Source organism: Anoplophora glabripennis, unplaced genomic scaffold (assembly GCF_000390285.2).
Source record: "Anoplophora glabripennis isolate ALB-LARVAE unplaced genomic scaffold, Agla_2.0 scaffold231, whole genome shotgun sequence".
In the NCBI taxonomy this organism is placed as follows: domain Eukaryota; kingdom Metazoa; phylum Arthropoda; class Insecta; order Coleoptera; family Cerambycidae; genus Anoplophora; species Anoplophora glabripennis.
In genome coordinates, this window is record NW_019416343.1 from 56743 (window position 1) to 84276 (window position 27534).

The following is a 27534-nucleotide window of genomic DNA, read 5'->3' on the forward strand; positions in this document are numbered from 1 at the left end:
TCTGACATTGACAATTTGCGCAATTAATTTCCAGTTGTCAGTTAAAATTTTAATATTATGTAAAATACTGTTAAATAAAATTTGAAATAAAAACAATCGTAGAAAAAATGTTGCGTGCAACATGTGCAAAAAGCATATTTGTTGCACTTAACATGATTGCAGCTCTCAACTTCGTCTCGAGCTGCAAACTTCATGCATCGTACAACAAATACACACTCTTTACAGTAGTTGCACAAATAACTGTTTGAATGTCGCAGAAACTTTTATTAAATAGAAGTACAATGAAAACGAAACTAAGAAATAATTTATTATCAAAAAGAGAAAAAACAAAAAACTTAGTTAAAGGACATTTTCAAAATAATTGCCATTTCTTTCTAAACACAACCTAACACGTTTATCAAAGTTGTTACGGACTCGAGCAAAAGTTATGGGATTGTTGCGAATCTCATCAACCGCCGCGAATATTCTTTCCTGTAGCTCTTCAACACTGTCAACTGGGGTCGCATAAACAATACTTTTTATGTCCCCAAAAGAAAAAATCCATGGACGTTAGATCGGGAGAACCTGCAGGCCAAGAGATAGGTGCCTCATTGCCGCAACCTATCCAACGATTCGGGTAATTTAAATTAAGCCACCGCCTAACTACTACACGTCATGGATGTACCACATGGCCTGACGTACATTTAATGGTACTTCCTCCAGAAGTGGTGGTAGATGCTCATTTAAGAACTGCAAATATTCAACAGCACCAAGTCGATGAGGTAAAACAAAAGGGCCGACAAGCACATTTCCTATAATTCCTGCCCAAATGTTTAAACTAAAATTATGTTGAAATGTTGTCATAGATACTTAGTGAGGATTTTCAGGAGCCCAGGAATGAAGATTGTGCATATTGGTATATAATAAATTATCATAGACAATATTCCAAACAACACTATGGGACACATTTAAGTACATTTCTGTTTTTCTCGTACTAGTCTGACGACTTTCGTCAAACTCTTCAAGTACTGCATCCTCAAGATAAATAGTACGAACAGTAGGTCTTCGGCCGGTACCCTCAAAATACGGCTGAATTTTTCCAGTTTCCCGAAGTCTTCGTTCTACCGCCGAAAAAGTTTGTCTGTGGGGAACTTGACGATTTAGATATCTCTTATTATACGCTCTTGTTGCCGTAGCACAGTTTTTGCGACATTCAAAATACACTTGTAGCATGTCCACATATTGATCATTAGTAAAATTGGCATAATTCTTGTTAGTTTACACCCAAGAAGTATTTAGCTGATAACAGTGAAATCTTACAGAAGAGTTAATTGTGACAACTGGCATGACAGCAGCACACTTAGTTTATCTTTGATTGATTGCAATCATATACGGTGTGAGGTGAATGGTAATACATTTTATTTGTTTATTAATAAACGAAAAGTTTTAAAGGAAAATTGTTAGAGAGGTAAAAGTTTCTAAAAGAACCAGTTTATCTAATGCGTATTTTTGGATATCGAGTTTTTACGAAATATAAAAGTTATGAGTAGGGTATTTTAACCAATGGCTTGAGGGGTGGTTATTTCAACCCCTTTCGAGGAGTTAAAATTTTCGAAAAATAGTTGAAAACTCGCATCTGTATTAGTAAACAACCTGTAAAAAATTTGTTGTTTGTACCTCGTTCGGTTTTCAAATTACAGCCAATTTTAATTATTTTTGGAAACTTTGATGGCCCATATCTCTTCAGGGGTGAACATTTTACTAAGGCGATTTTTTGCAGATCGTGTTCTTTTGAAATGTAGATTCACTGGTATCATTTATGCTACTCCATTCAAAAACACCCTGTATATTATTAATAAAACGTTAATTATAAAAAATAATTACATACAGCTATAGTACGAATTTTTTAAATATTTTTAAATTGTATTTTACATATGTAAATGAAACAATAAAAAATTTACATTTAAATAATGAAATTTTAGTACCTATAGAGCGAAATATAGTATAATTCTAACCTGCACTATTTTTTTTGCTCATCCTCGATAATTATATCTCCAAGGGAAGAGGGCAGCTGTTCACTCTCGAACCATTTGAAAATAAATTTGTCCCCCTTCTCTTCCCAGCCGAAATCAGTAGGATATAATTCTGTTGGGACCTGAAAATGAGCATGTCCCAAATATTTGCGATGTACTTTGTCCGCAGCAAATGTCGAAGCAGTTCAATTTTATGTTATGTATATAAGTATTTAAATGTGAATATTTATTTATTAAAGCTCTTTAAATTGAAAAACTCGTGAAATCGTTTATTGTAAATAAATATTCGAAAAAAGTTGTATATTTTTATTTAATTACTAGTAAGACTTGAAATATGGAAACAATAATAGATATCTCCTACCGCAAAAGCTGAAATTTGGTAATACAATATCTAACTTAATAAGTTAAATGAGAAAAATGCTCAGCTTTATATTTAGTGATTAAAAAGTGCTCAGCTGATAAAGTTAAAGATGCAATGCGCCCGCGCGCATAGCGATGTGCTGCACTTTCAGCTCGTCTACTGAGCACTTATACACGGCAAAAATATCAACGGACAATTTTTTCCGTATAACTGATTAAGATGACTATTACTTTACCAAATTTCAACTTTTTCGGTATCAGTTTACCTAGCGAATATTTTTGAGTTGTTTAGGTGAAAATCTGAGGCATAACCCCCCACTCTAAAGTCAGCTGATTGCGTTTTTTCGTTTGTTCATAACATAATTAACTTGTCGAGAAAGTCTCAGCTTTTGCGGTATTAGTTTTTTTATTTTATTATTTACGTGTTTGGGATGCTGTTGCAGCTACACCCCCCGGAACTGCGCGAGCTGGAGGTCGATTTACTTACTAGTGATACCAAATGAAGCGTAGGAAAAATTTTCAGCTTTTGCCAAATGACTAACTCAAAACGGTCGCTGGCTCCCGGACTATATCTGGCCTACCTGTCTCACGAACATTTTTTTTAAATTTGATAATAGCGATATCATTGTAACGTCCTGTATTATAGGGATCGTAACCAGGATGGGTAATTACTTTGTCAATTCTACGACTCTGAGTATTTTTGACACACATATTTTCAGAGCAATCCGTAGTAGTTTTAATATCATGTTCTCCCAACAAAACTGAAGTTCTGGAAAGTGATACCAAAAATTATTACGCTTTTTCTCCAATAGTATGATAACATGAAACAAGGAAAAGGAAAAAACTTTGTAGTGCATTAAAACAATTTGTTCTAATGAATACATTATTATAAATTTTTTTTCTCACACTTCTGGATTTTCTATAGCCGGCTAATTAAAAAATAATAACAGATACATACAGGGTGTTCCAATTAAAACTTCCCACCTGGAAAATATCAGAATTAAAAAAAAAACAAAAAAAACTGAGACACGTCGATTTTATTTTCCGATATTTTCCAGATAGGAAGTTTTAATTGGAACACCCTGTATAACTAGGTATATCGATCACTTCATTTAAGGTTATTTAATGCATCGAAAATAAATCTGTTTACGTTTTCAAAAGCTTTTTTCGTAAAAGTGAAACAAAAATCTTAGAAAAAGATCTGGTATATCAAGATACCACAAGTATATGGATTTATGTAATTTGATGATCATTTTTTGTATTATACAGGGTGGGCCATTAGTGTGAGAAAGTAAAATAGCTCTCCTGTTATTCATAATACCGAAAAAAAAGTTTATATAAAAGTTATACAGAATCAAAGAACTTAAAGGACAAAATTAATATGAAACACACAGGGCGATAAGTAAAAACGGGACACGCCAAATATTACATTTTTTAAGTGGAACACCCTGTATATTTTTAATCTTATGGATTCTGAGAAAATTCTATATATGGCAATATAAACAGTTTAATACTTTGGTGCGGGGTTACCAAGTTATGTAGAATATTCTTCGAATTTTGGAAAAAACATGACCTCGAAGAAGTTGTATTAACTTTCAAGTACTAACATTAGGAGCAAAAATATTTGACACAATTATAGGAAAAAGTTAAGCAAAAACTCATATATATTTGCTATTACCGATATTTTGTACAGGGCATTTTTTTGTAATACGATCATTTTAAGAAAGTTCAAAGTTGATTTTCTAAAATGTTTTAAGTGGAATACCCTATATTTTATTGTTCTATTTTATTCACAAATCAGTCCACTTCAACTTTTATTAAGTATGTTCTACACCTAAAGTTGTTAGTTTTTAAGATACAGCAACATATCTGGAAAAACCTAATTTTTATTATTTTCGGTCGCGCGAAATGGTTTTGAAAAAAAATGTCACATTGTGTCAACTTGTCAGTTCATAATTTATCATTCCATTTTGAGTTAATTTTATTAGTTAATGTTTATTTGTATTCTTTAAAATAATACAAATTAAGTTTTTCCAGAAATGTTGCCATATCTTAAAAATTAACAATTTTGGATATAAATATATGTGAATAAAATAGAACAATAAAATACAGGGAGTTCCATATGAAAAATTTTAGAAAATCATGTTCAAATTTTCTAAAAATGATCGTATTATAAAAAATGCCCTGTATAAAATATCGATATTAGCTAATATAGGAGTCTTTGTCTAACATTTGCCTATAACTTAAATATTTTTGCTCCAAATGTTAGTAGTTGAAAGTTAATACAACTTCTTCGAGGTCATGTTTTTTCCAAAATTCGAAGAGTTTTCTACATAACTTGGCAACCTCGCACTAAAATGATAAACTGTTTACATTGCCATATATACAGGGTCGGAAAGTCCTCATGGTTCATCGGCCGTTACGTGAGAGCGATAGAGTTAGTCATAGAAATCCGTGCGATAGAGAAAGATGGCTATAATGAAGGCGTCTAATAGTCACCGCCCATTTCGCCCTTCCACAAATAAGAAGTGGATCTTTCTCTATCGCACGTATTTCTTGACTTTCTTTATCGACCCTGTAGAATTTTCTCAGAAATCCATATGTTTAAAAATATACAAGGTGTCCCATTTAGAAAATGTAATATTTGGCGTGCCCGTTTTTACTCATGGCCCTGTATGTATCAAATTAATTTTGTAGTTTCGATTTCCTGATTCTATATAACTTTTATATACTTTTTTTCTGTATTATGAGAAACAAGGGAGTTATTTTACTTTCTCACACTAATGGCCCACTCTGTATGTCTAAAGTGCATTCGCAGATTTAAGAAAACTACTACCTGCGTCGACCTGAGTTCAGTTAATGTTAATCTCTTCCAGGAAACCAATTTGTAGTTTAAATGTTTTTGATAATAGATAATCGGACATCACCAGTATTCCGTGACTTTCGTTGTCAGCTAAAAATAATGATTCCTGTTTGGATTGCCATGAAAAGACCACAGCGGAGTTATTTCAAAATTGGTTTCTTCGATACGGTGGAATTGTCATGGATGGTGCGATATATGATCTTTATTCAAAAGGTGATATATTCATTAGGTCTTATGACCTAATAATATATCCTCCTTTTTAAATGCTAGTGTAATTAGATCTTACTTTCTGTGTCAAAACATCCTCTAAATAGAAATAAAATCTTGAAATACAATTTAGTGCAGACCTCTTTATCGACCATTGTAACAAAAGCCGGGACGTGTAGTCAGTTATTTATTAGTTCTCGGAAGGATGGGCCAACGAAAATGTTTCAGTCATCACAAATTATCGAAAGTTGAGGGCTTTCAAATAGGTAGTCCTTCGGAGAAGTTTGCTAATATTTTTAACGAGTTTACTTAAACTGTCGGAGCCATGTGTTAAGCGTCTAGTATCAGAGAAAATCGATATTTTTAATAACGCGCGAAACCGCGAGAAGAGCGTAGGGGTTCCAAAGTAGAATTAAATTAAATTGTGAAATAGATAGTAATTGGACAAGAAAGTCACAGATTAAGCAGCTGGCTTTTTTGACGGAATTTTCCAAGCTATAAGAGTAAATTAAATGAGATCGACTAATCCGTCCTGTAATTGCTACGCAGAGTCACTAGAGGAAGGCTAGGGTTACTAATAAGTCACATAATTATTGATATAAATGTAAAGTCAAGTCCATTAGACAATCATTAACATGACATAGTTATGCCAGAGCATTCCGACATTCAGGCTCCCGCCAATAAGCTAAGAACAGAAACTTCTGGACCCAAGAAATGGGCGTGTCAAAGCGAAGTATGGAATTCGAGAAAGACTGCAAGAAAGGCAGTTCTTCCTTAGATATCACATTAAGCAGTCTAATTAACTGTAGAGTCTCGGGCTAATTAATTAAATTTAATAATGGATAAAGTTTTTTCCAAATACGCTGTCGCGTGTAGATCAATTAATTAATAATNGGACCCAAGAAATGGGCGTGTCAAAGCGAAGTATGGAATTCGAGAAAGACTGCAAGAAAGGCAGTTCTTCCTTAGATATCACATTAAGCAGTCTAATTAACTGTAGAGTCTCGGGCTAATTAATTAAATTTAATAATGGATAAAGTTTTTTCCAAATACGCTGTCGCGTGTAGATCAATTAATTAATAATGTTGTTCGAACCGTTGTGTTGTCATTTTGTTTGTTTGTTTTGTTTATTGTTATTAAAACCCTTCATGGAAGTTTTGGTGTTTCTTTTTGTTTCTCCAACTTCAGTGTCACCCTGTATAGCCAGCCACTGGATTACATTCCACTAAGCGATGAATGGTAAGTGCTTGGAACTAATTCTCTGAACATACAACATTTCTAAGTTCCCACGTATTAATTAAAGTATAATGATAATTATAAACTCCCTTTCGAGAATTAAATAGATAATTAATTAAAAGTAGATAATTAAAGAAATAACCCCTCAGGTTACACCATGCTGGTGGAAACCTGACGTAAGTACTAATTCTCTTACATCTACGAATGAACTTTACAAGGAGTTTCCTTCTTATGCGAAATCACCTCCACCGATATTTTATACTAGTTAGGAAACTTATTGCGTGTATTTATTTATACGTACATCGGTCCTCTTTTTTCGTTAATGGAAACTGGATGTGTACAATGGGCCGCTGTGATGGCGTACTTAGGGTGTATCAAAAAACCGGCGCATCCAAGTACGTTCTGACCGTACTTATTTGTGTGCAACAGAAGAACCATCCAAGGGTATTCGCCTATAAGTGCTTCCTTACCGCCAAATATTCTCCTGCCCGTGGAGTAGTTCTGGTAGCCACAGTTTTTCGGTAAAATATCAATTCCTAATTGTCATAAATAATGGGTGTTATTCCTTGAGTCATTTAAGACCCATATGTCTTAATAAACCTTTGGCCGAAGTTACTGGTTTCCTAGATAGAGGACGTTTAATTGTACGCGGAGCGCAATTGGCTCCATCTGTTGTGCTGACTCTCAACTGTGCCATTCAGATGGCTACAGTAGGAAGCGACCTGCTATTTTGCCAGGTACTTTGTTCCACGACTGCCACCCACAGAGGGCGAAATCCGCGTACAATGTACCTCTCGTGCACAACGGCTGGATCGTTCGTCGGTTGTCTCACCTATGACAGACTGATGAGGACTAATAAGTCCGAAACTGGTCTCTGCCTGGTGGGTTAAACTGACGATCGATCCTAGCTGTTGCACTAGGTGTTACCATAAGAGTAACTAAATAAGAGGCTTTTATTGGATAGGGCGGACCGAACATGCATTCACTGAGGCCATCTCAAGTTGTTGCAGCAAAAAATTGTCCAAGCTTTCAATCAACAAAAATAGAATGTATTGACTGAAATATTTCAATCAACGCAGAATGTTCGAGGTTTGAGGTTATAGTTTATCTTCAGTTCAGGTAGGTTGCCGCGTTTTGTGCATTAATAAATTTGTTTTGTTTTAGATTAATGTAATAAGGGATTTATTGAATTAGTCATCTGAACTGCCTTACTGTATTTTTATTCTTTTTTTTTTATTCAAAATGAGTTTACCTACTGGTAGAACTACACGTAAATGTTGTGCTCCAAATTGCAAAAGCACTTACTATATGAATGTCTGTAATGCGTCCTATAGAAATAAAAGTTTTTTCAAAATTACAAAAGACAGACAATTACTGTGGATAGAATCAGTTCGAAAATTATGTAAATCAGACTTTGCTCCGACAAACACAGATCATTATTTTTTTGAAGACCATTTTGAGTTAAAATGTTTTAAAAACAGTTGTAGGAATAGTCTGAACAGAAATGCTGTGCCGACATTATTTTTAAGACAAACTACAAGTTCACCTATTAATTGTAATAATGTCACCTTGGAATCCTCGGATAGTATCCAATATTCAGCAAAACAATTTGTTAACGTAACATTACAGAATTTTCAGAGTACGAGTTGCAAAACTTCAATTTTGGATGATTTTTCACCTCTAATTTATTTGCTAAATTAATTATCTTGATCCAACAGGAGCAAAATTTATTGAGTCACAAATTAAAAATTGCGAAAAAACGATCTATCTATAATTCAGAAAATAAAGCACTTGCTTTAGCAATTTACAAACGCTGGCCAAGGTGCTACAGGTTTTTACAAAAAATTGTTTTTACAAATGTTGGGATAAATGAAAAGTTGTTACGTAAATTATCAGAACGTGTTAGTAAAATAATTACATGAGATAAAGTTTGTTGTTTAGTATTTGATGAAATAGCTCTGTCTGTTGGTCTAAATTATGACACTTGTAAAGATCAAGTAACGGGATATGTCGATCTTGAGTCCTTGGGTATACAAAATGAGGTATCAAATCATGCTCTAGTGTTTTTGGTACAAGGTATTAGTAAACATTGGAAGCAACCTATTACGTATTATTTCACAAAAGATGTTATAAAAACAAAAGACCTACAAATTTTGTTAATTGAAATAATTTCAGCATTGCAGTCTTGTGGATTAAAAATAATTTGTACAGTTTGTGATCAAGGTTCCACTAACAGATCAGCTATTAGACAGTTAGTTTCTGAGTCATTAAATAAATCCACTTTTAATGTTAATGGCGAGGAAATTATTCCCATTTTTGACGTTCCTCATTTGCTTAAAAATACCAGAAATGCTTTATATAACAATAATATTAAATTTTCGCATAATAAAACAGCAAAATTCAGCCACATAGTAAAATTTTATGAAATTGATAAATCTAGACGCTTCCAAGGTTTACGAAAGATACATTACCACTATTTCAAATTAAATCGTAGTAATGTTAAAATGAAAGTAAAAATTGCAGCACAAAATTTTTGGTTTCATTTTCTTACGTGCAAATGGTGCGTCGTACGAGAGTAAGTCTAGGGACCGAATTTGCTGTAAAGTAAATGGAGATTTTAAAAATAATTTTAGTTTTTAGAAAAAGCAGTGGCGTACCATTTTTTTCTTCAAAAATGTTTAGTTCAAAGCTCGTACGGACGTCATTTGCAAAGATTTTAAAACATTTTTTACATCAAACAATGCTCCTTAATGATTAATAGGTGTGTACAAAATTTCATAAAAATATCTGGAGTGATAAGAAAATTATAATAAAAAAGTAAATTTTTTCTGAAAACTGAAACACCCTGTAGCTCAAAAATTAAGAGGTTTAGGACATATGTTGACATTAAGTTTTCTTCTTAAAATGACACAAGGATTCACCCCTTAAGTATCGGCATTCAATTAATAAACGCCCTGTATATCACATTTTTGCAATTACCACTAAAGTTGCTTGACGTAGATTGACGAAATGATAGAATTAATTAAAGAGAATAATTCGTTATATTTCAGTAGCGGAGATTCAGGAGAGCCTTATCATTAAAACTCCTGCTACACCGGGCTTTCCGAAGAATTAATAAAAGCATTTAATTTCCTGTCATGTTTCTAAAAAAAAGTGTCTTTTGCATTTTCTTCATAGTATAGGTCATTTTCTAGATATAATTTTTTTGTTCATATTCAATTTTAAAATAAACAGAAGTGTTCCAGATAGAGGCATATTTATTGAAATTCATTAGCGTTTTGTAGAAAATGGATCATTTTCAGATCAGCAAAGATTCGTGCATCGCTTTATTACACTCAAAAAAAAAGTATTTGGATCAAATGAGCAGATAGTTTTAAATGGAATTATTTGCTGTAAATGTTATTTTATTCTATTCAAATGTATATACTTTCGTCAAACTATGTGAAATATTTGCTGTAATCTATATTTTTTCTTAGAATATATATAATTTAACTCAAATCTTTTATAGTTTTGAACTTTAGCTACAATACCTCTTACAACTCATCATAAACTGCAAACATATTTGTTTCAAAACTACCAATTCCTTAAAATATACATATTTACTTAAAATTTAGTATTAATGTAGAAATTATTCAAGACAAATGTAGCATATTATAATCAAACTTATGTTTTCCTGAAAGAAAATTGTAGCAGGTCACAGAATGGCGTAGGTGGGAAGTAGCACGATAGATGGAGCCACTTACGCTCTGTGTATATACATCTTCTTGTGAGTAACGACACTAAAGCAGATGGATCGTTTTAATGACATAATGATGAGGACCATCAATAAGTCCCAAACCGACCTATGTCTGGATGGTCAAACTTACGAAGGAACACCTAGCTGTAAAGCGTAAGTACTGGCCCCATCTATCGAGACTACTTCCCACCTACGCCATGCTGTGACCTACAATTTTCTTTCAAGAAAACATAAGTTTGATTATAATATGCTACATTTGTCTTGAATAATTCCTACATTAATACTAAATTTTAAATATATATTTCAAGGAACTGGTAGTTTTGAGACAAATATGATTGCAGTTTATGATGAACTGTAAATAAATAAAAAAACAACAATCTGCTCATTATTTGATCCAGATACTTTTTTTCAGTGTATATGAGGTGCTATAGAAAATTTTGCATAATTTAAAATTACAGGTTGATTTTAAACAAAAATAATTTCTTTGTAAACAGGTAGCATTTGTTCTCATTTTTTATGATGATGTACAGACCGTCTCTTGAATGGAGACCATGGATCACAATTTATTATGCTTAATGTAGACCGTCACCTTGCAACCATTATATGCATGGACCAGTTCACTTTAATTGCTGCATTTTAAATGCCAATCGAGCAAAAAGGCACACTCACAGTTACCATCGTTAAAGACAATAATTACGATTATAAAATATATTGTAACATTTTTTATACTGCCGCAATTTGAAATTATACCGAAATTATATGGAATTACATGCCATCTGCGCTATAAAAATGTTCAAATAATACTAACTACTGAATTCTAGTTTGTGTCTTGCTCGGTGTGTATGTTATTACGAAATTGCTACAAAGTATTGGCTAGTACCTGAAAATTAATAAAAAATGCTTGAAATGAAACCTTGTAAACAAAATGCTAAGTTATTCTGTAGAAGAGTAGTCATTTGAATACTTATGTCAGGATTATCACTGTCATTAAATATATTTTAATATCAAAACGTTGAGTATTAAGTATGTATTTNCTACAATTTTCTTTCAAGAAAACATAAGTTTGATTATAATATGCTACATTTGTCTTGAATAATTCCTACATTAATACTAAATTTTAAATATATATAAATATATTTTAAGGAACTGGTAGTTTTAAAACAAATACGTTTTTAGTTTATGATGAACTGTTAGAGATATTGTAGCTAAAGTCAAAAATAATAAATTTCAAAACCATAAAAGATTTGAATTAAACTATATATATTTACAAACAATATAAATTCTAATAAAAATTATGGATTCCAGCAAATATTTCACATAGTTTGACAAAAGTGTATACATTTGAATAGAATAAAATAATATTTACGGCAAATAATTCCATTTAAAACTATCTACTCATTTGATCCAAATACTTTTTTTTTCAGTGTATCAGAACACCAGAATTGGAAGGTGATATATTACTAGAAATTGAAATTGATCCCCAGCACAAGAAACATTGAACTCGATCTTGACTGGACGAAATTGATTCTACCCTTGGTTTCTTGGATGTCCTGACTTAAATTCGCTTGATTCTTTTTTTGGACCATCTCAAATTCTCTGTTTATGAAACATCAGTAGAAAATAAGTCGGATTAAAACAATGAATCTCAAATGGATGTCAGCAAGTCAGACAATCTGATACCTAAGATATAGTTATTAACTTGTATTTTTAGTGATAGATATTTTTGGGATATTTTTCATTTTAAAATTAATGTGTGTGTTGAAAGTTTGCAGATTTATGTAGAAATAGACTCTTTAAATAGATACATAATGTGATATATTTCAAAAACTTAAACGTCCTCTGTTTTAATTGCCAGTGTTGGGAGAAACAACTACTCCGCGGGCTATATGCCCCGACCGGCATTTTTCACAAATTTTAAGGAAACAAGTAATTTAGGCCCTTGGTTGGATCTAAAATGATCCAAAGAATCACCTCTTTAATTTATGACATGAACTTAAAATACGCTCTGTATATTCAGGGTGTTTTGTAATGAATGGGCCGTACCTGACATCAAAATAGGCCGATCTAATTCAACTTACCTTCGTGCAGAAGTTAATAATAACAAACATATAGGGAGATGAAAAAGAAATTGTGCTTCTCCTATATTTTTTGACACATTGTAGATATTAGGACCAAATTTATCCCATTGGAAAGTTTTAAAGTCCTTTAGAAAATTACGAGAAACCGTTAGCGTTCACCTATAAAATATGGCAAAGTACTAAACAAATTTGAATTTTGCATCACGATAAACTCCTGTAGATCGATTTTGGTCAAAAAATTTTAAGAGATGCATCTTTGACCACCAGTTCAATTCCCATTCGTTAGAAAACACCCTGTAATTATAAAAGTAGTTTTAAATTGAATGATGTCTTCAAATGACACTAATGTTACTTACGTACCAGTAATTTTGCTGTCGTTTTTAAAGTTATCGTCCTTTCCACAGCACACTTTCGGATAAAAGTCGTTTATGCTTGGTTGTTTGCATATGGATGCCCTTAAAAAATCCCACGCCTCTTTTTTTGACAATTGCTTTAGGAGAATTGCACATTGTCTGATGTCAATACAGATACCACGTTTATGATTTGGTGTGTCACAATCTCTAACCAAATCTGAAAAAGATACAACAGTGCACCGCCGAGTGAAAAGTGAAAACGACTCTTTATTTACAGAGTGACCCGTAACTCACCTGTCCAACTTCAAAATTAAATTTTGTAGATTTAAATGTTTTTTTTTATTAATAAGGTGAGTAGACTATCATTCTAAAATTTGACTTCGAAATACGTCAGAACTGATAGGGTGTAGGTAAAAGCTACCCCAACATTTTATAGGTAGTTTTTCCAAATTTTATAGCGAATTTTAAAAATTAAATGTTTTTTTACAAATGAAATGTCTTGTTACACATAGATAGGACGTACTATGTACGTGTAAGATTGATTTTGATAGTCCTCCACACATTATTTGTTCAACAACTTTGAAAGCCCATAACTCTGTTGTTTACTAACGAATCGTGACTAATCTTTTTTCAAATTGAAGTTTTTTCTATGCTCTTTTAGTATATGTAATAAAATAATAAATTAAGGTCGTATTTAATTTTGTAACTAAGAAAATTTTTTAAATAATTTCCCTTCGTTATAAAAATGCACTATTTTGAGAAAAAACAATGGGACTACTGTCTAGTTCCATTGTTTTTTCTGTTAAATCTACCAATAAAAAAATTGGTGCGACTTCTGGTACTGCTCAGATTTGGACAGATCGTTAATTAGTTAATTTGTTTAGAAGGCCATAACTCGCGAAATAAAACCACTTACGGATTCCGGCTTTCGCATAAATTATTTGTCGGCAGTGAGGAATGATCGAGTGTTATCCGAAGAATCCTCTGTGATAACATCGCGATTTATTATTGTTTATTTAAAATGGCATAATTTGCGGCTTTTTACAAGTAACTTTTGACCGGATTGATATTTTTTGAGGCTCGAGAAGTCGGTTTGTAGATCTTTTAATGTCGAACAGAAAAGTATGTTATCATTTCTCTGTAGAACCGTCAGAAAAAAAATTACAGTTGAAAAACGCGAATTTCTAATGTTTGATCAACTTTTAAACAATGTCGCTCGCCTTTTTCAGCGTGTGGATACGGTACATATTATTTCTACACTATGTTTACTATCTGCTCACAAAAAATCAGCCTGACAGAAGAATTAGTTATTTATTTATTTATTTATTTATTTATTTATTTATTTATTTATTTATTTATTTATTTATTTTGAATAAGAAAGAAACAAACAGTTTAGAAATCACCTAATTACATGTCTCTAGAAAAACAAAAAGAAATGTATATACATGCACATATCTAACTTACCTAATACCAAATAAAATACAAAATAAATTTCAAAATAAACTGCAGCAAGGGAGCAGCCGGGCAAATAGAACCAGGACAATCAATTTCAAGTAAAATCTATATTACGGATAACTATATTAAATGTTGTTAATGTAGTATTAAAAGTGTCTATAGATATTCTATGTCTGTGTCTATTGAAAATATTACACATATCACTAATAAGAGTAGTAGAACTGATATAAAAAATTAATTGTGTTGGACGTATACGGTGGTCAGGTATATTTAAATTTATTTGTGACAATAGATAAGGAGCGTCTTAACCTCCATTCAGCATTTTATGTAAAAATATTAATTTTCGTTTAATTCTCCTATTTTCTAACTTACAGATCTTACATAGGATTCCTACATAGGAAGCAAATCCGGGACTAATATGATATTTTTTGTAATAAAAATACTTTATAAATTTGTTTTGAATTCTTTCAAGAGCATCCCTAAGATACTGTTTTGCCGGGTCCCAAATAATAGATCCATATTCTAAACGACTACGAATAAGGGTATAAAATAAATATAAAATAGAATTAATGTTTTTAAAATCAACTGTTACTCTTTTAATGAAACCCAAAAGTTTATATGAAGCATTAGTTAATTCATTCACATGGTTTTTAAAACTCAAATTAGGTTGAAAGTTAATTCCTAGATCTTAAAGTCATACATTCTAGACAAAACATTGTTATTATGTATAAACATAATGTTCAGGCGTACATGCTTTACTAAACGTCATGATTTTACATTCATCTAAATTGAAGAGCAATTTGTTTTCTACAGACCCGTTATAAATTACGTTTATATCATTTTGTAATTTTGAAAAATCATTGATATTAATGATTTCAGTAAAGAGTTTTAAATCATCTGCATACATGAGACAATCGGATGTTATAGTCTGTTGTAAAGCATTTATAAAAATTAAAAAAGTAACGGTCCCAAATTCGAACCTTGTGGTACACCAGATCTAGTTAGATATGTTTCAGAATCAGGACTGTGGTAACAAACAAATTGTCTTCGGTTCCGTAGATATGAAGAGAAGAAAATTACTAAATGATTACTTAAACCAAGTGCATGTAATTTGGATGGTAGTATGTCATGATTTACCCGATCAAAGGCTTTAGCAAAATCCGTGTATACAGTGTCAACATGTTTTCCCTCATGCAAAGCAATATAAAAATGAAATGGTCATTTTTGGGCTAGATTTCCTGGTCTAAATTATTGAACGTATTGAACCCTTAATAAATATGAAAATAAATAAATTAATTAATTAAATTTATCTTAATTCCGAATTATATTTGTACTCTAATATACAAAGTACTACGAAACACATGCTGCTGAACTAAAACTGAAATGGGAATTATAATATTGAACAAGGCAAAATCTTAACCACAATTTTTTAAATAAGTACAAAAGATAATTACTTTTTTCTACAAACGTCAAAAAATGACAAGGTTTGCGCATTGACAACAATATGCGAAGTGACACTTTTTTTCGGATTCTTACGTTACCATGACACCGTGCGCGAAATACTTCGCGCACTAGGGTGCGAAGTATTTCGCACACTGTATGTAAATTAATACGAGTTTTTATTAACAACAGCCACTTTGTTTCCATAGTAACAGTGAAAATTTGATTAGGAAAGATATTTTAAGCCAGCTCAACACTATTTTCTATAATAAATTAGGCATTTTACTTATTTATAATATTTTTAAGAGATAGATTTTGACGTTTGTAGAAAAAATATTGTTTGCATCTCGTGCTAAAAACTACTTTGGTGGTCTCGAATAATCCTCGTTAAAAAATTCAATTCCCGATCACCAAAGTAGCATTTCGAGCACTAGATACAAAAATAACTATTAAAATAAAATTGAATTTTTTTTATGTTTACCATCTCTTTAGTGGTATGGTAATAAGCCTATTTAAGTTGGAATATTTTTGCAGTTTGAATCATCTTTTGTATTCACATATCCGATTTTTATCCCCAGAATTACATATCTGCTAACATACCTTGATTGGAAATAGCTTCATCTTTTCCTTCTGTGGTGGCGTTTGGAGCAAGGCACGTCACAGAAACACAGAAAATTGCACATACGAGTATGAACAAATCGTTGGACGTTCCCATTTTGCTACTCGTCAACAAATAATTCCAACACATGATTGTGGTTGATAATCTTTGAACTTGGATGTCTTATCTTAAGGTTTCTCCCATCAAACTTAGGTATTACCAGTAGCGATCATTAACGCATAAAAATAAATAATTATATTTATGTATTACGTAGCCTGCGAAATCCTGTGAAAAATTGTGGTTTTAATTTTATTTGAGGCATATCTATAAACCAAAAATAAAATAAAATCCATTAACATTAGCTAAATTTTACTATACAGAGTGGCTCGTTTTTCATGGCTCACCATTGGCATCTGGGAAACCGTAAGATATACAGGGTGACTCAAATAAGAAAAAAAGTTGCGCCTTTTCAGGGTAATTAAAATAAGCCAAATAGATCAAAGATATCTGCTGTCCTTCCTGAAATATTGTGAAAATCCTGCAAATAGCGATTTTAGAAAATGCCATCTAGCGTCCTTATTTCACAATAAAATGACCTGACATTTGGTAGGTACTTAATCCGGACGAATTAGACCAAACACATGCCTGTTTCAAAAATCGGGCCTACCTCGAATTTTATGGGCTTAAAATTAATTAAAAAATACACAGAATAAAAGCCTAAATTTGTATATTTAAGAGGTCGAGCGTCATATTGTTTATAACAAAAGAAAAAAATTGCTCTTTTTTTAGTTTTTCGTTTATATTTACGAAAATAAGCCTCTAATCGACATGAGGTTTACTTATCGATTTTATTCCTGAGGAAATTTTCTACAGGGATAGACTTTTTTTTACATAGCAAAATTTTCGGTGAAGAAAAAACGTGCAAAATTTTCAGCATTAAATAAAAATAACGAACTTGACTGAAATTGGATGATACTACAGGAAAAGTTGCTCAACAAATACCCGCAGTCCGGATCCCCAATTTCATAATGGCGGTCTATTGCAAAATTATAAAGTCGATAATGCGAGCGTGTATAAATTCTACCTAAGTCAAGGTATTGAAATTTGGTAAAAAAGGAACGAAAGGTAATTATATTATCTCGCGTCTATGTAAATTTCAGATCTTTAAGTTGCAAAATAAAAAAGTTATTAACAAAAAATCAAAAAAAAAAACGGTAGGTAACTAGGGTCCTTATCGCAATTTTTTAATATACAGATTTCGAACCAATTGCATGAAATAGTGCTTAAAAAACATGAATTAAGAAAAAAAGCGTCTCGATCCGACCAATAGGAGCCGAGATAATTTTTTTTTTCTTTAAACGGTATTTTGGCTGAGCGGTAGCTAGGAGAGAGGAGCGCTGTGACGTCATAGTACCCACGCTGCGCTCGAATCTCAAAATTCTTACTTAACAAATGGATTGTAGCTCTTAGAAAGCAGGTACCGGGTTGCTTTTTTTTAAATCAACTTATTTTTTCCGCTCTTTCGAATGTTGTAAGCAAAAGTCTGTGAAAGTCATCGCCAGATCCCGAAAAATACATTTTTATTGACTTTTCACGTTTTCTTTTGGAATTTCATTGTGCTTTCGATGTTTTGAAAAGTAAAGACACCTTTTTCCGTATTTAAAAACATAAGTCAATTATTTCTTTGAAAAAAAAAATTATGATTGAATGAATACCGTGCTCGGAAGAGGTCGACGTATAAAATATCGTCTTAAAATTAACTGTTACACTTATTGCGTAAATTGTGTCTAGAATATTATTGAATTTTAACAATATCAACATTACATATAAGTATTGCATTTTATAGTATTTAAAAGAACTGTTACATTCAATTCTACCATGTTTAATTTTTCAAGTTAATGGTTTACGTTGTAGAGCACATGTCTTGAATGTGGCAAAATGAGAAAATTCATCGAAGCCTAAAATACAGGGTAGCCCATCGAAAACGTACCGCAAGGCATTACAGGGTAGTAATGAACGTTTCGACAAAATCCAAAAACAGGTAAAGTTTGCTTCTGAGGGGGACAACTTTTGGCGCAAAAAGCATAGCAAAATCTTCAACCCCCTAAGTGGGGGTGGCATCCCCCAATTTTTTTTAAATGGTAATGGGGGTCAAGTGGGGGGTCATTAGAAAGGGCTTTTAATTCTCTATACATCGATTCTTACTTTTTGAAAATCGATCCAATATTTTAGAAAATATGCAGCTTTGAAAATACGAACAATATTTTTGACGAGAAATGTGAAAATCGATTTAATTTTACTTCAAAACTTACGTATCGACTTTATAATTTTGCAATAGACCGCCATTATGAAATTGAGGATCCGGACTGCGGGTATTTGTTGAGCACCCCAACAGTTATCTTTTCCTGTAGTTTCATCCAATTTCAGTCAAATTCGTTATTTTTATTTAATGCTGAAAATTCTGCACATATTTTTTTTCACCGCTAATTTTGCAATGTAAAAAAAATTTTGTGAGCTTTCGCAAAAGCTTATCCTTGTAGCAAATTTCCTCAGGAACAAAATTGATGAGTATACCTCATGTCGATTGCAGGCTTATTTTTGGAGATATAAGCCACTAGTTTCAGTTAAGCAACATTCAATTTTTTTTTTCTTATGGGCGCTGTATTGGATCTTGGCAGTATCAGATAGAAGATGAAATTACGAACGCATTAATATGTGACACTACTATTTTTTTTAAGAATAACCCACAAAATTAAAGAAATTATGTTCCTGATTTTTTAAAATTTATTCGTGCTATAACAGTGCAAGACAGTTTACATATTTTTTTATGTTTAATTTATGTGTATCTATATATTTTTTTTCATCAACTTATGAATTAAAACTGGTTTAGAACAAACACTATCGCTTCTATTGTAAAACAAAAATGCAGTCATTATTATTCAAGTGACATCAAAGTTTAAGAAAAAATACCAATTATACAATAGTACTACATTTTATTCGTAAATACATGGTTTTAGTGAGACCCATATCTACGACATTGGTAAATGATAAGCAGATCTGTTGGTATGGTTTAGGACGTACTAGGTATAAGAATTAGGTACTGTACTAAAAATTACCTATTCCAATCCTATATTTCGAAAATGGATGACGCAATAAACCTTTTCATTTATTTTACCTGAAGAATGTCTCTTGAAGTGTGTAACAACGCTAGTAAATATCCCTTCATATTAAAAAAATATTCTTAAATAATTTTGAATATGAATTGATTAAGCTACATTAAAAAAAAAACAGTCTTAAAAACTTCTCGACTGAATGTTATTTATTACAACTTATACTCTATAATAATTTCTTTTTTACTTTCTGCACTGTATTTGTCTTCTTGTGCGGTTTTCTTATTCGTTTTTCTTCATATTTCTTGCCATCTGAGTCTTGATCCAGGGCATGAACTTCACTATATTTGTGTACACCCCCGGCCATCCCTTTACCCCGCACCTAAACCCGAAACTCACGACGCCCGGGGCGAACCAAGTTTCGTTATCGTTGACCATCATCAGGGGACCTCCTGAATCTCCGGCGCAACTGTCCTTTTGTCTCTCTCCGCCGGCACATATCTGAGTATCTATAATGGCAATTTTTTTCGAAGAGAATTTCTTTTTGCATTCTTCTCTGTCGAATGGGGCAATCTCTACATTCATTTTTACTTCACTCCTTGATCCTAAAATATAAATATTTCGAATTGTTAATGCTTTCATTTTTTATATTGAGCTATACAGTGTGTGTGTGAAATAATCGCGTTCCTTGAAAAGTGTGATAAAGGGCGTGAAAATAAGCAACTTTTTTTATTAAGCAATTGATGGTCTAAAACATTGTTTAAAATTGAAAAAAAATTTTCACTTGAAGGTTTAAACAAATTTTATACAGCAGTCAGCTGTACCTTTGATGTCGAAGCTGCCGCGCGCCGTTGTGTAAAATCGCTGTTTTGGTGGTTTAAATTTTGTAATCGAAAATGCTGATATTCAACATTCATCCGCAAAAAGCACCTTTCTTGTAAAATCCGGATCTTGTGTTATTTGATGTCGAAACCACGTGCAAAACTCCACATGGGGCTGAAAATCATTGTTATTTAGTGCCTGAAACTTTGTGCATGATAGGGGTGGACACTCCAGGTACCCCGTAACCTTCGAACTACGTTTTGCACTGTCCTACTGTCAGGTTATCGGTACTACTACGGTAACGGACCGCATACAAACAAGTCCGATTTAAATTGTACTGACGTTCTCCGTACATTAACACCATATCTGCTAGTTCTTGAACAGAAAACATTTTATACGCCGCCGCCGGCTAAGTAATACTGCAACACACAACGCACGTGCACAAGATGCACAAGGTCGGCTTGCATTTCTGGTTAATTTTCTAATTAACATTTTCGAAAACAGATGTATTTAGACCATTAGTTTCTTAATAAAAGTTGCTCATTTTCATACCCTCTATCACCAATTCCAAGGAACGCCCTTATTTCAGAAACACCCTGTAGTGCCACAAATAAATCATCAATCATCAATTCATAAATTTTGATTAGGAGTTGTTTTATATTGTCATTTATTAAATATGGTACATTACATACCATGCTCAGTCCTGCCCCATCCACTCAAGTAATACTTAATTGGAATTTGAGTCTCTTCTCTTAGCAGGCAAATGGGCTGAACGAAATCTAAAATATATAAAAGTGTTAACTGTAGTACCCAGTTTTTGTACAGAATGTTCAGAATCTAGTGGATCAAAAATAATTTTGTACAGAAAAAGAGTTTTCTCGAAAAAAACTGTTTTTTGGGGATAATTTTAGGGGTACTTTTTATCCCTTTAAAATGTTTATGGCAGAACAAAGAATCTATCTCGTATTTTTTTGTCCTCTACAGCACTAGGAATACAAAAATCCTTCTGCTTTTTGCCGTATCTAGTTCAATTTTATCAATTTTATTATATTTTCATCTTTATTAAAAAGATATAGTTTTTAAAAGTTCTTAGTCCTTTTTAATTTTTAACAGAAAAAGAAAACTGAAATGTAACATTGTTGGTTTTCTTTGTTAATAGATTTTATTTTAAATAATATTTTCAAAAGTGACGTTAACGTCAGAACAAATAAGGTGGTTAGGAGAAAGGAAAGCAGCTATTTCTAAATGGTATAGTATATCTACCATATTTTTGCTAATTATTACAAATTACTTTGTTATTTCTAAATGATTGTCCCACTTTACCATTTAATTTTTCAATACAATTTGCCTCACTTTTAATGTACTATCACCACCTGTTCTGTAACGACTTTAATCTATCAAGAAAAAAAATTGGTATTACCCTTCAAAGGGGGCAACAATATCGTCTTTCAAATGGTTCAATTTTCAGGATGAAAGTCAAGCAGAGCCACGTCTGGACTATATAAGGGACTATACAACTTTCGCTACTTTGCGAGTTCACTCACATAGTTACTGTTGTAGTTTCCTCTGCATATAGGTATTCGACAAGAACAGTTCTTGCCCGTTCTCAAAAGAGAGTGATCATGTAGTTCCCAGAATAAAATTGTGTGCAGGAAGATGGAGAACCTTTATGGTCCTAAGTCAAGGTTTTAGTGGGATAAAGATCAATAAATAAAAGAATACTATATTTTAAATCATTGCCAACGTGTGGGTGTTATTTTACACCATCCTCAGGGCTCGAAATTTGAAGTGTCTTTTGTCCAACTTAACAGTTCTAAATATTAAGAAGATGGTATCCAGTTACTTATATGTGTTACTTCATTCATTCATGGAACAAATTCAATGAGGGTTTGAATCTAAAGATTTTAAGATACTTTGAGAAATTTGCTGCCAACCGAAACCCATTGTTCAGTTATATTTAATGTTTCAGCAATAACAGATAACTTCGAGCAACAATATTCGAGAACTACTATTTCTATTTTGCTGTAAACACCGTGACTGGTTGCGGGTAATCTTCAATGGCTTCACAACTTCACCGAAACTCTTGTGACAAATATTTTACTTTAAAATATGGTGAAACCTGGGATCTGGAATCTGGAATTGTGGGGAGGGTAACTTAGAAACTGCAGCACTTGAACCCCATTGGGCCCTTTGTCCTTCCTTCCATTAGAAGATCAATCAATTTGAGCCGTTAATCAACCTATTAAAGAGAAAACGGTGGTGACGTTACTCAGGAGGATTTCTCTAATATAGGCCATAGAAGGCCAACGTTCTCCCAACACGGATTATCTTGTTGACGAGACGGCAGTGCTTTCACATAGCATATGCAGAACTGTCTCGTCTTCACAACCCCTACCAAGAGGTGTTTCACACTTCCTCATGTTGTAAAGGTACTTCCTTGGCCAACAGTGTCCAGCTTGAAAACCTATGACCAGGCGAAGATTTGATCTAGACATGGCCAGGTATTTTTGACCGTAACCTAGGGTATTCTAGGAACTCCTTAGGAAATTGACAGCTATTTGTTTCATCCCAACGTTTCATAAACTTTTTGTGGGTGTTTTCCTTAATAATTTCAACAAGTACTGACAGTGGAAGCACAGAGGAAGAACCGACTCCAAAAATATTTTAAGACCGATGTACTCCTGGCTACTTTATTGGCATTACACCGCTGTGTCCCTTAAATATGATGGAGCTATTTCTCATTTTACGATTATCCTTTTCTCTTTCTATGTAAACTCATTTTTTTGTTGTCGAACACATCATAAAACACACAATATTGAATGAACTGAACTCAAACAGAACATATAAGTAGAGAAAGATCGTCGCTATTGAACGTCATATAGATGTAGATAGACATAGTATTGCTGAAAAAGAAACATGACCAGACCAGTAGGTTTAAATCTGTCCTTACCAGACCGATGAGCCCTCTTTATACGAATAATAGCGATGTCGTTGTAATGCGTATCACTGACGGGACGATACTCTGGATGGGTCACCACTTTGATAACATCTCTCTTTTGGGTAGGTTCAGCACAGGACTTCCCGCTAAAAGTGCAGTCTTTTTCTGCTGTGGTGTTGTGATCTCCCAATATAACTAATTTCCTGAAAATTAAGGAGTTTTTCGGATGTTATTAGCTCTTTTAAAAAACAATGGTAGTTGAGGTATGTAATCCCTAGTCTTGTCTTGGGTTAGATATCGTTTATTAAATTGAAAAAAAATGTTCACTTGAAAGTTTAAACATATTTAATATAGCAGTCAGCTGTACCTTTGATATCGAAGCTGCCGCGCGCCGTAGGGCAGAATCACTGTTGGTGCTTTTGGTGGTTTAAATTTTGTAATCGAAAATGCTGAAATTCAACATTCATCCGTTTTTGGCCACTAAAAATTGCCGTAGAGCCTAAAGATGGGCATTTTGAGCTTCGACCCCATTCACACTTTTGATCAGAGGTACAAAACGAACAATTTCCCAAATTTTTAGCAAATTTCACCGGAAGACCGTTTTCCATATAAAATGTGCGGGGTCCTTTGGTCGAGATAATTTTGAAATTCTATAGACTTTATATCGTATGGCACATATTAAATATAAATCAATTCTCGTATATGTTTCAAATAGTAAAAATAAGTTATAGTGAAAATTCTAAACAAATAAATCTTTTTTAAATATTTTTATTTGTGAAGGCATAATTCTATGATTCGCAGAAGCCTTAATTTGACCTCTGTGAAGTTTTTCTACCAGGGGTTCTGAAATAAAGATAAACTTTGTGCCTTTACCATTCTTATACAGGTTGTCACCTAACGAATGTTACATACTTCAAGCGTATAACCTAGAATCCAAACGGTGTCGATTTAACAAAACTTGCTTAAACGAAAAATGTCGCAAATAAAAGTTACAGGGTGTTAAGTTTCTTTTTTATTTGTTGTTTTCTCCTTAACTCAGAATCCAGTTAATCGATTTGAGTAAAATTTGTATTTAGATTTTCTATTACTGAAATTGTTTTTACTGAGTAGAGCTGACTCAACTTCAGGGTTAGGTTTCCTGTAATTTTATTTTGTTCGATTTTACTTAAATTATTTTAAAATGAAAAATATTTTTGAAATTTCACAAATATATTACAAATTTTTTTTAACTGTAACTTGACAACTTTTGACAACTTTTGACAACTTTTTATGCTTATAGTACAGTCACTGAAGATGAATATCAGCTGTAACCTCCCAATTCTTTGAAACTGCATGGATTTGCATAAAAATTTAAAATAAGGCTCATCTTAGGCTCAAGTTCAAAAGTGACATAAACCCGATTGACGCTTTTTGTTTTTTAGGGGTAAAAACTACCCCTAAGTGAAAAAAATTGAAAAAATTAAGTTTTAAGCATTTTATTTAAACTGTTCAAATTTTAGTGTCGAACTTTATGTTTATTGTTCATTGTGGTTATAAACTTGCATGGATTTTAACCGTGTATGGACATTGTGTGAATAAGACGTTTGACATTACTTGATGTGACTGACGTTTCACGTTTCAGATGGCTGAATATGTAATTTTTACAAACTTATTGATTTTTATTGATATTCACTTGTTATTTTAGGTACCAGACTAACGATATTTCTACTTTGGAAACTTATGAGAGGCTGACTACTGCGAGCCCAATTTTTACTTTTATTAAACATAAAACAAATGAAGTGTTTCTATGGACATGTCATAATAAACTTTTGAGAATTCTTATTCGTAAAATACTGACTGTGCATGTTTTAATCTGCATGATCTTTATATATTTAGATTCTCCTATTTTTTTGCATCTTTTGACATCTATAACATCTTTTTTGCGTTAACTTTGAAATTCTAACCAAATTTTACTCGATTTTGAAAATTTTAGCTAAATTGGGCTATACAGCTTAATTTTCTGACTGTATGTCCATTCACTGCCTTTAATATTTCCTTTTTTCACTTTTCTAACAGTCTTTTCCCTGTTTATGACACTTAACGATTGAAATGTTTTAGAATTGTCTAGTCGTAGAAAACTTTTAAAGTTTATACACTAATATGAACTTTTGCATACTGCACAAATTAATTTGCAGTTCTACAACACTTTTAAATCTAGAAAATTATAAATTTTGACGACGCATTTTTAAAACGCCATATGAAACTTTTTACAATTGGTTAAGTTTAATTCGACTCATAAATACTTGCTGCAGGTATGCTATATTTTAATTTTATATAAGATTTATTGCATGTTCCTCATTTATGTGTGTAATTCCTTTCCACCCGTCGTTCAACTTGTCAGAATTTGTAATTTTTCACATTTGCTTAACCCAAATGTACAGTTTGAAATCTAACTTTACTAAATTGTTATTTACAATGGTTTTTAACTTTTTTATATTGTATGAGTGCATTTTATCAACTATTTAAAGTTTAAATTTATCTTTTAACATAATTTTGACATTTTGAAGCGTTTCATTTAACGATTTTATCTTATATTTTATATTACTACGAAACTTATTCTACTTTAAATCTATCCTTCATTTTACTCATTTCTGTTTTCCACATCCCTTTTATGTCAGTTTTCTATACACTATTAGTAAATATTTCAATTTATCCCAAAAATGTACATTTTTATCCCTTTTTTATATCTTTTGTGTTATTATAAGAACAAATTATAACAATATTTTTTACAATACTTACACTGGTCCTTTTATTTTAGTATGATAAGGATGCGTACAATGTGCTGCTGTTATGACGAATTTGGAATGTACTAAAAAACCAGAGCATCCATCTGCTTGAACGCCAAACCCGTCTTGGTATATGAGTCGAGCCATCCAAGGATATTCGCCTAAGGATGCTTCAGTGCCACCGTATATCCTTCTCTCGAAAGCCACCTTCTGCCGGCCACAAGATTTCGGAAAAAGTTTGACGCGTTTAACTAAATGTTGAGTGTTTTGAATCTTTATGCGGTCATTTATATTTCTAAAGTTATCATATTTCCCACAACACACATTCGGGTTATAGATGTCCTTGTTGGGTGGTCCACAACGAGATGCGAGTAAAAATGCAGATGCCTCTTTGTTTTTGACTTGCTTTAAGAGTTTGTCACACTTTTTTATTGGTATGCAATCTGCATGTTCGTGGTTTGGAGTTGAACAATATTTAGGCATTCCTGGAAGACGAAAATGATAATTTAAATTTTGTTTCAGATAGAGTCTATGCTGACAAATTACAATTTCATGTAATTTTACTGTTTTATTTGGCACAAGCTGCAGTATGATTACTTTTTGAAGCGGTTTTTAAATTTGCTAACACTTACCAGATTCTTGAGTCAAATCTCCTAAATCACTTCTAAGTTCCTCCGAGATCTCTTCACTCAAATAATCTGCGTCATCATGTGTTTCATAATAAATTTTGCCGGAATCAATTTGAGTAACTGACAATACAGATACACTAAAAATTGCGCATAAACAGATCAAGTTGGCTGAGCTACTCATTTTACTTTGACAAATGACTATTATTTGACTTCTGTAACTGTTCATCCTTGAACTCTAATGTAATCTCGGTTTAAAAACAAATCTTTGAATTAGCATATGCAAGCATCATTACAAAATTACATACAGGGTGAGTCGTGAGAATTGCATCAAACTCAAGGAATTGATTCTACACATCAAAATAATAAGAAACAACTGAAATGTTCTTATACGATTTTGTTTTCAAGCTATAACGTAACTACAAACTTAAAAAATTTCAAATCAGAGTATGTCTTGTTCCAAGTTCAAGAGTAAAATATTTGTCAGTGTCATTTTATGTTTTAATAGTTTAACTTTTGATTACACGTTTGTATGATCAAATAACTTATTCAAATTTATAGTATGCAAATATCATAGACCTTATAAACTACTGGACTCGCCCAGCTGTCATTTTGCATAAACGGCAATCGCACAGATGTGTGCGAGAAAGATAGAGCTAGTGCGGGCTAATGCTTGTTCAAAGAACTTCAACTGTAGCACGCTACACTTAATTCAACCAATCAGCTAGCTATACGCGATTTCTTAGCCCTTTTCTCTGTTGGGTCGTATTCCTGTTAGTAAGTATTCCTGTAAGTTAGAATTATTTTAACTACATTATGTGTGGCGGCTACACTTTGTGAAACTATGGTTAAGTTAAACATTTTGAAAAAACATTGCTTAGGTTTATATTTTTAATTATATTCAGATGAATGGCAGAAGGGACAGATGACGAACT

At 32.4% G+C, this 27534-nt stretch overlaps 2 protein-coding genes across 2 annotated transcripts in view; both read right to left on the minus strand.

Annotated features, from left to right (window-relative positions):
- The window catches only part of LOC108905495 (serine protease 7-like), a 25856-nt gene extending 9382 nt beyond the window's left edge, over positions 1-16474 (minus strand). Inside the window, exons 1-4 of the mRNA XM_018708370.1 lie at positions 16341-16474; positions 12853-13062; positions 6980-7214; positions 2954-3141 (exon numbers count right to left, since the gene is read on the minus strand). Of these exons, the coding sequence (XP_018563886.1) occupies positions 2954-3141; positions 6980-7214; positions 12853-13062; positions 16341-16455 (748 nt within the window). The 5' untranslated portion in view covers positions 16456-16474. The remainder of the gene's footprint in view (positions 1-2953; positions 3142-6979; positions 7215-12852; positions 13063-16340) is intronic.
- Positions 16475-19691: 3217 nt separating this feature from the next.
- Positions 19692-26786, minus strand: LOC108905493 (serine protease 7). The gene is made up of 5 exons (XM_018708367.1): positions 26606-26786; positions 25987-26458; positions 23221-23411; positions 20963-21049; positions 19692-20053 (listed from the first exon to the last, which is right to left on the minus strand). Exons 1-5 carry the CDS (start codon positions 26781-26783, stop codon positions 19731-19733), a joined length of 1251 nt encoding a protein of 416 aa, XP_018563883.1. The 5' UTR covers positions 26784-26786; the 3' UTR covers positions 19692-19730.
- Between the last annotated feature and the right edge of the window lie 748 nt (positions 26787-27534).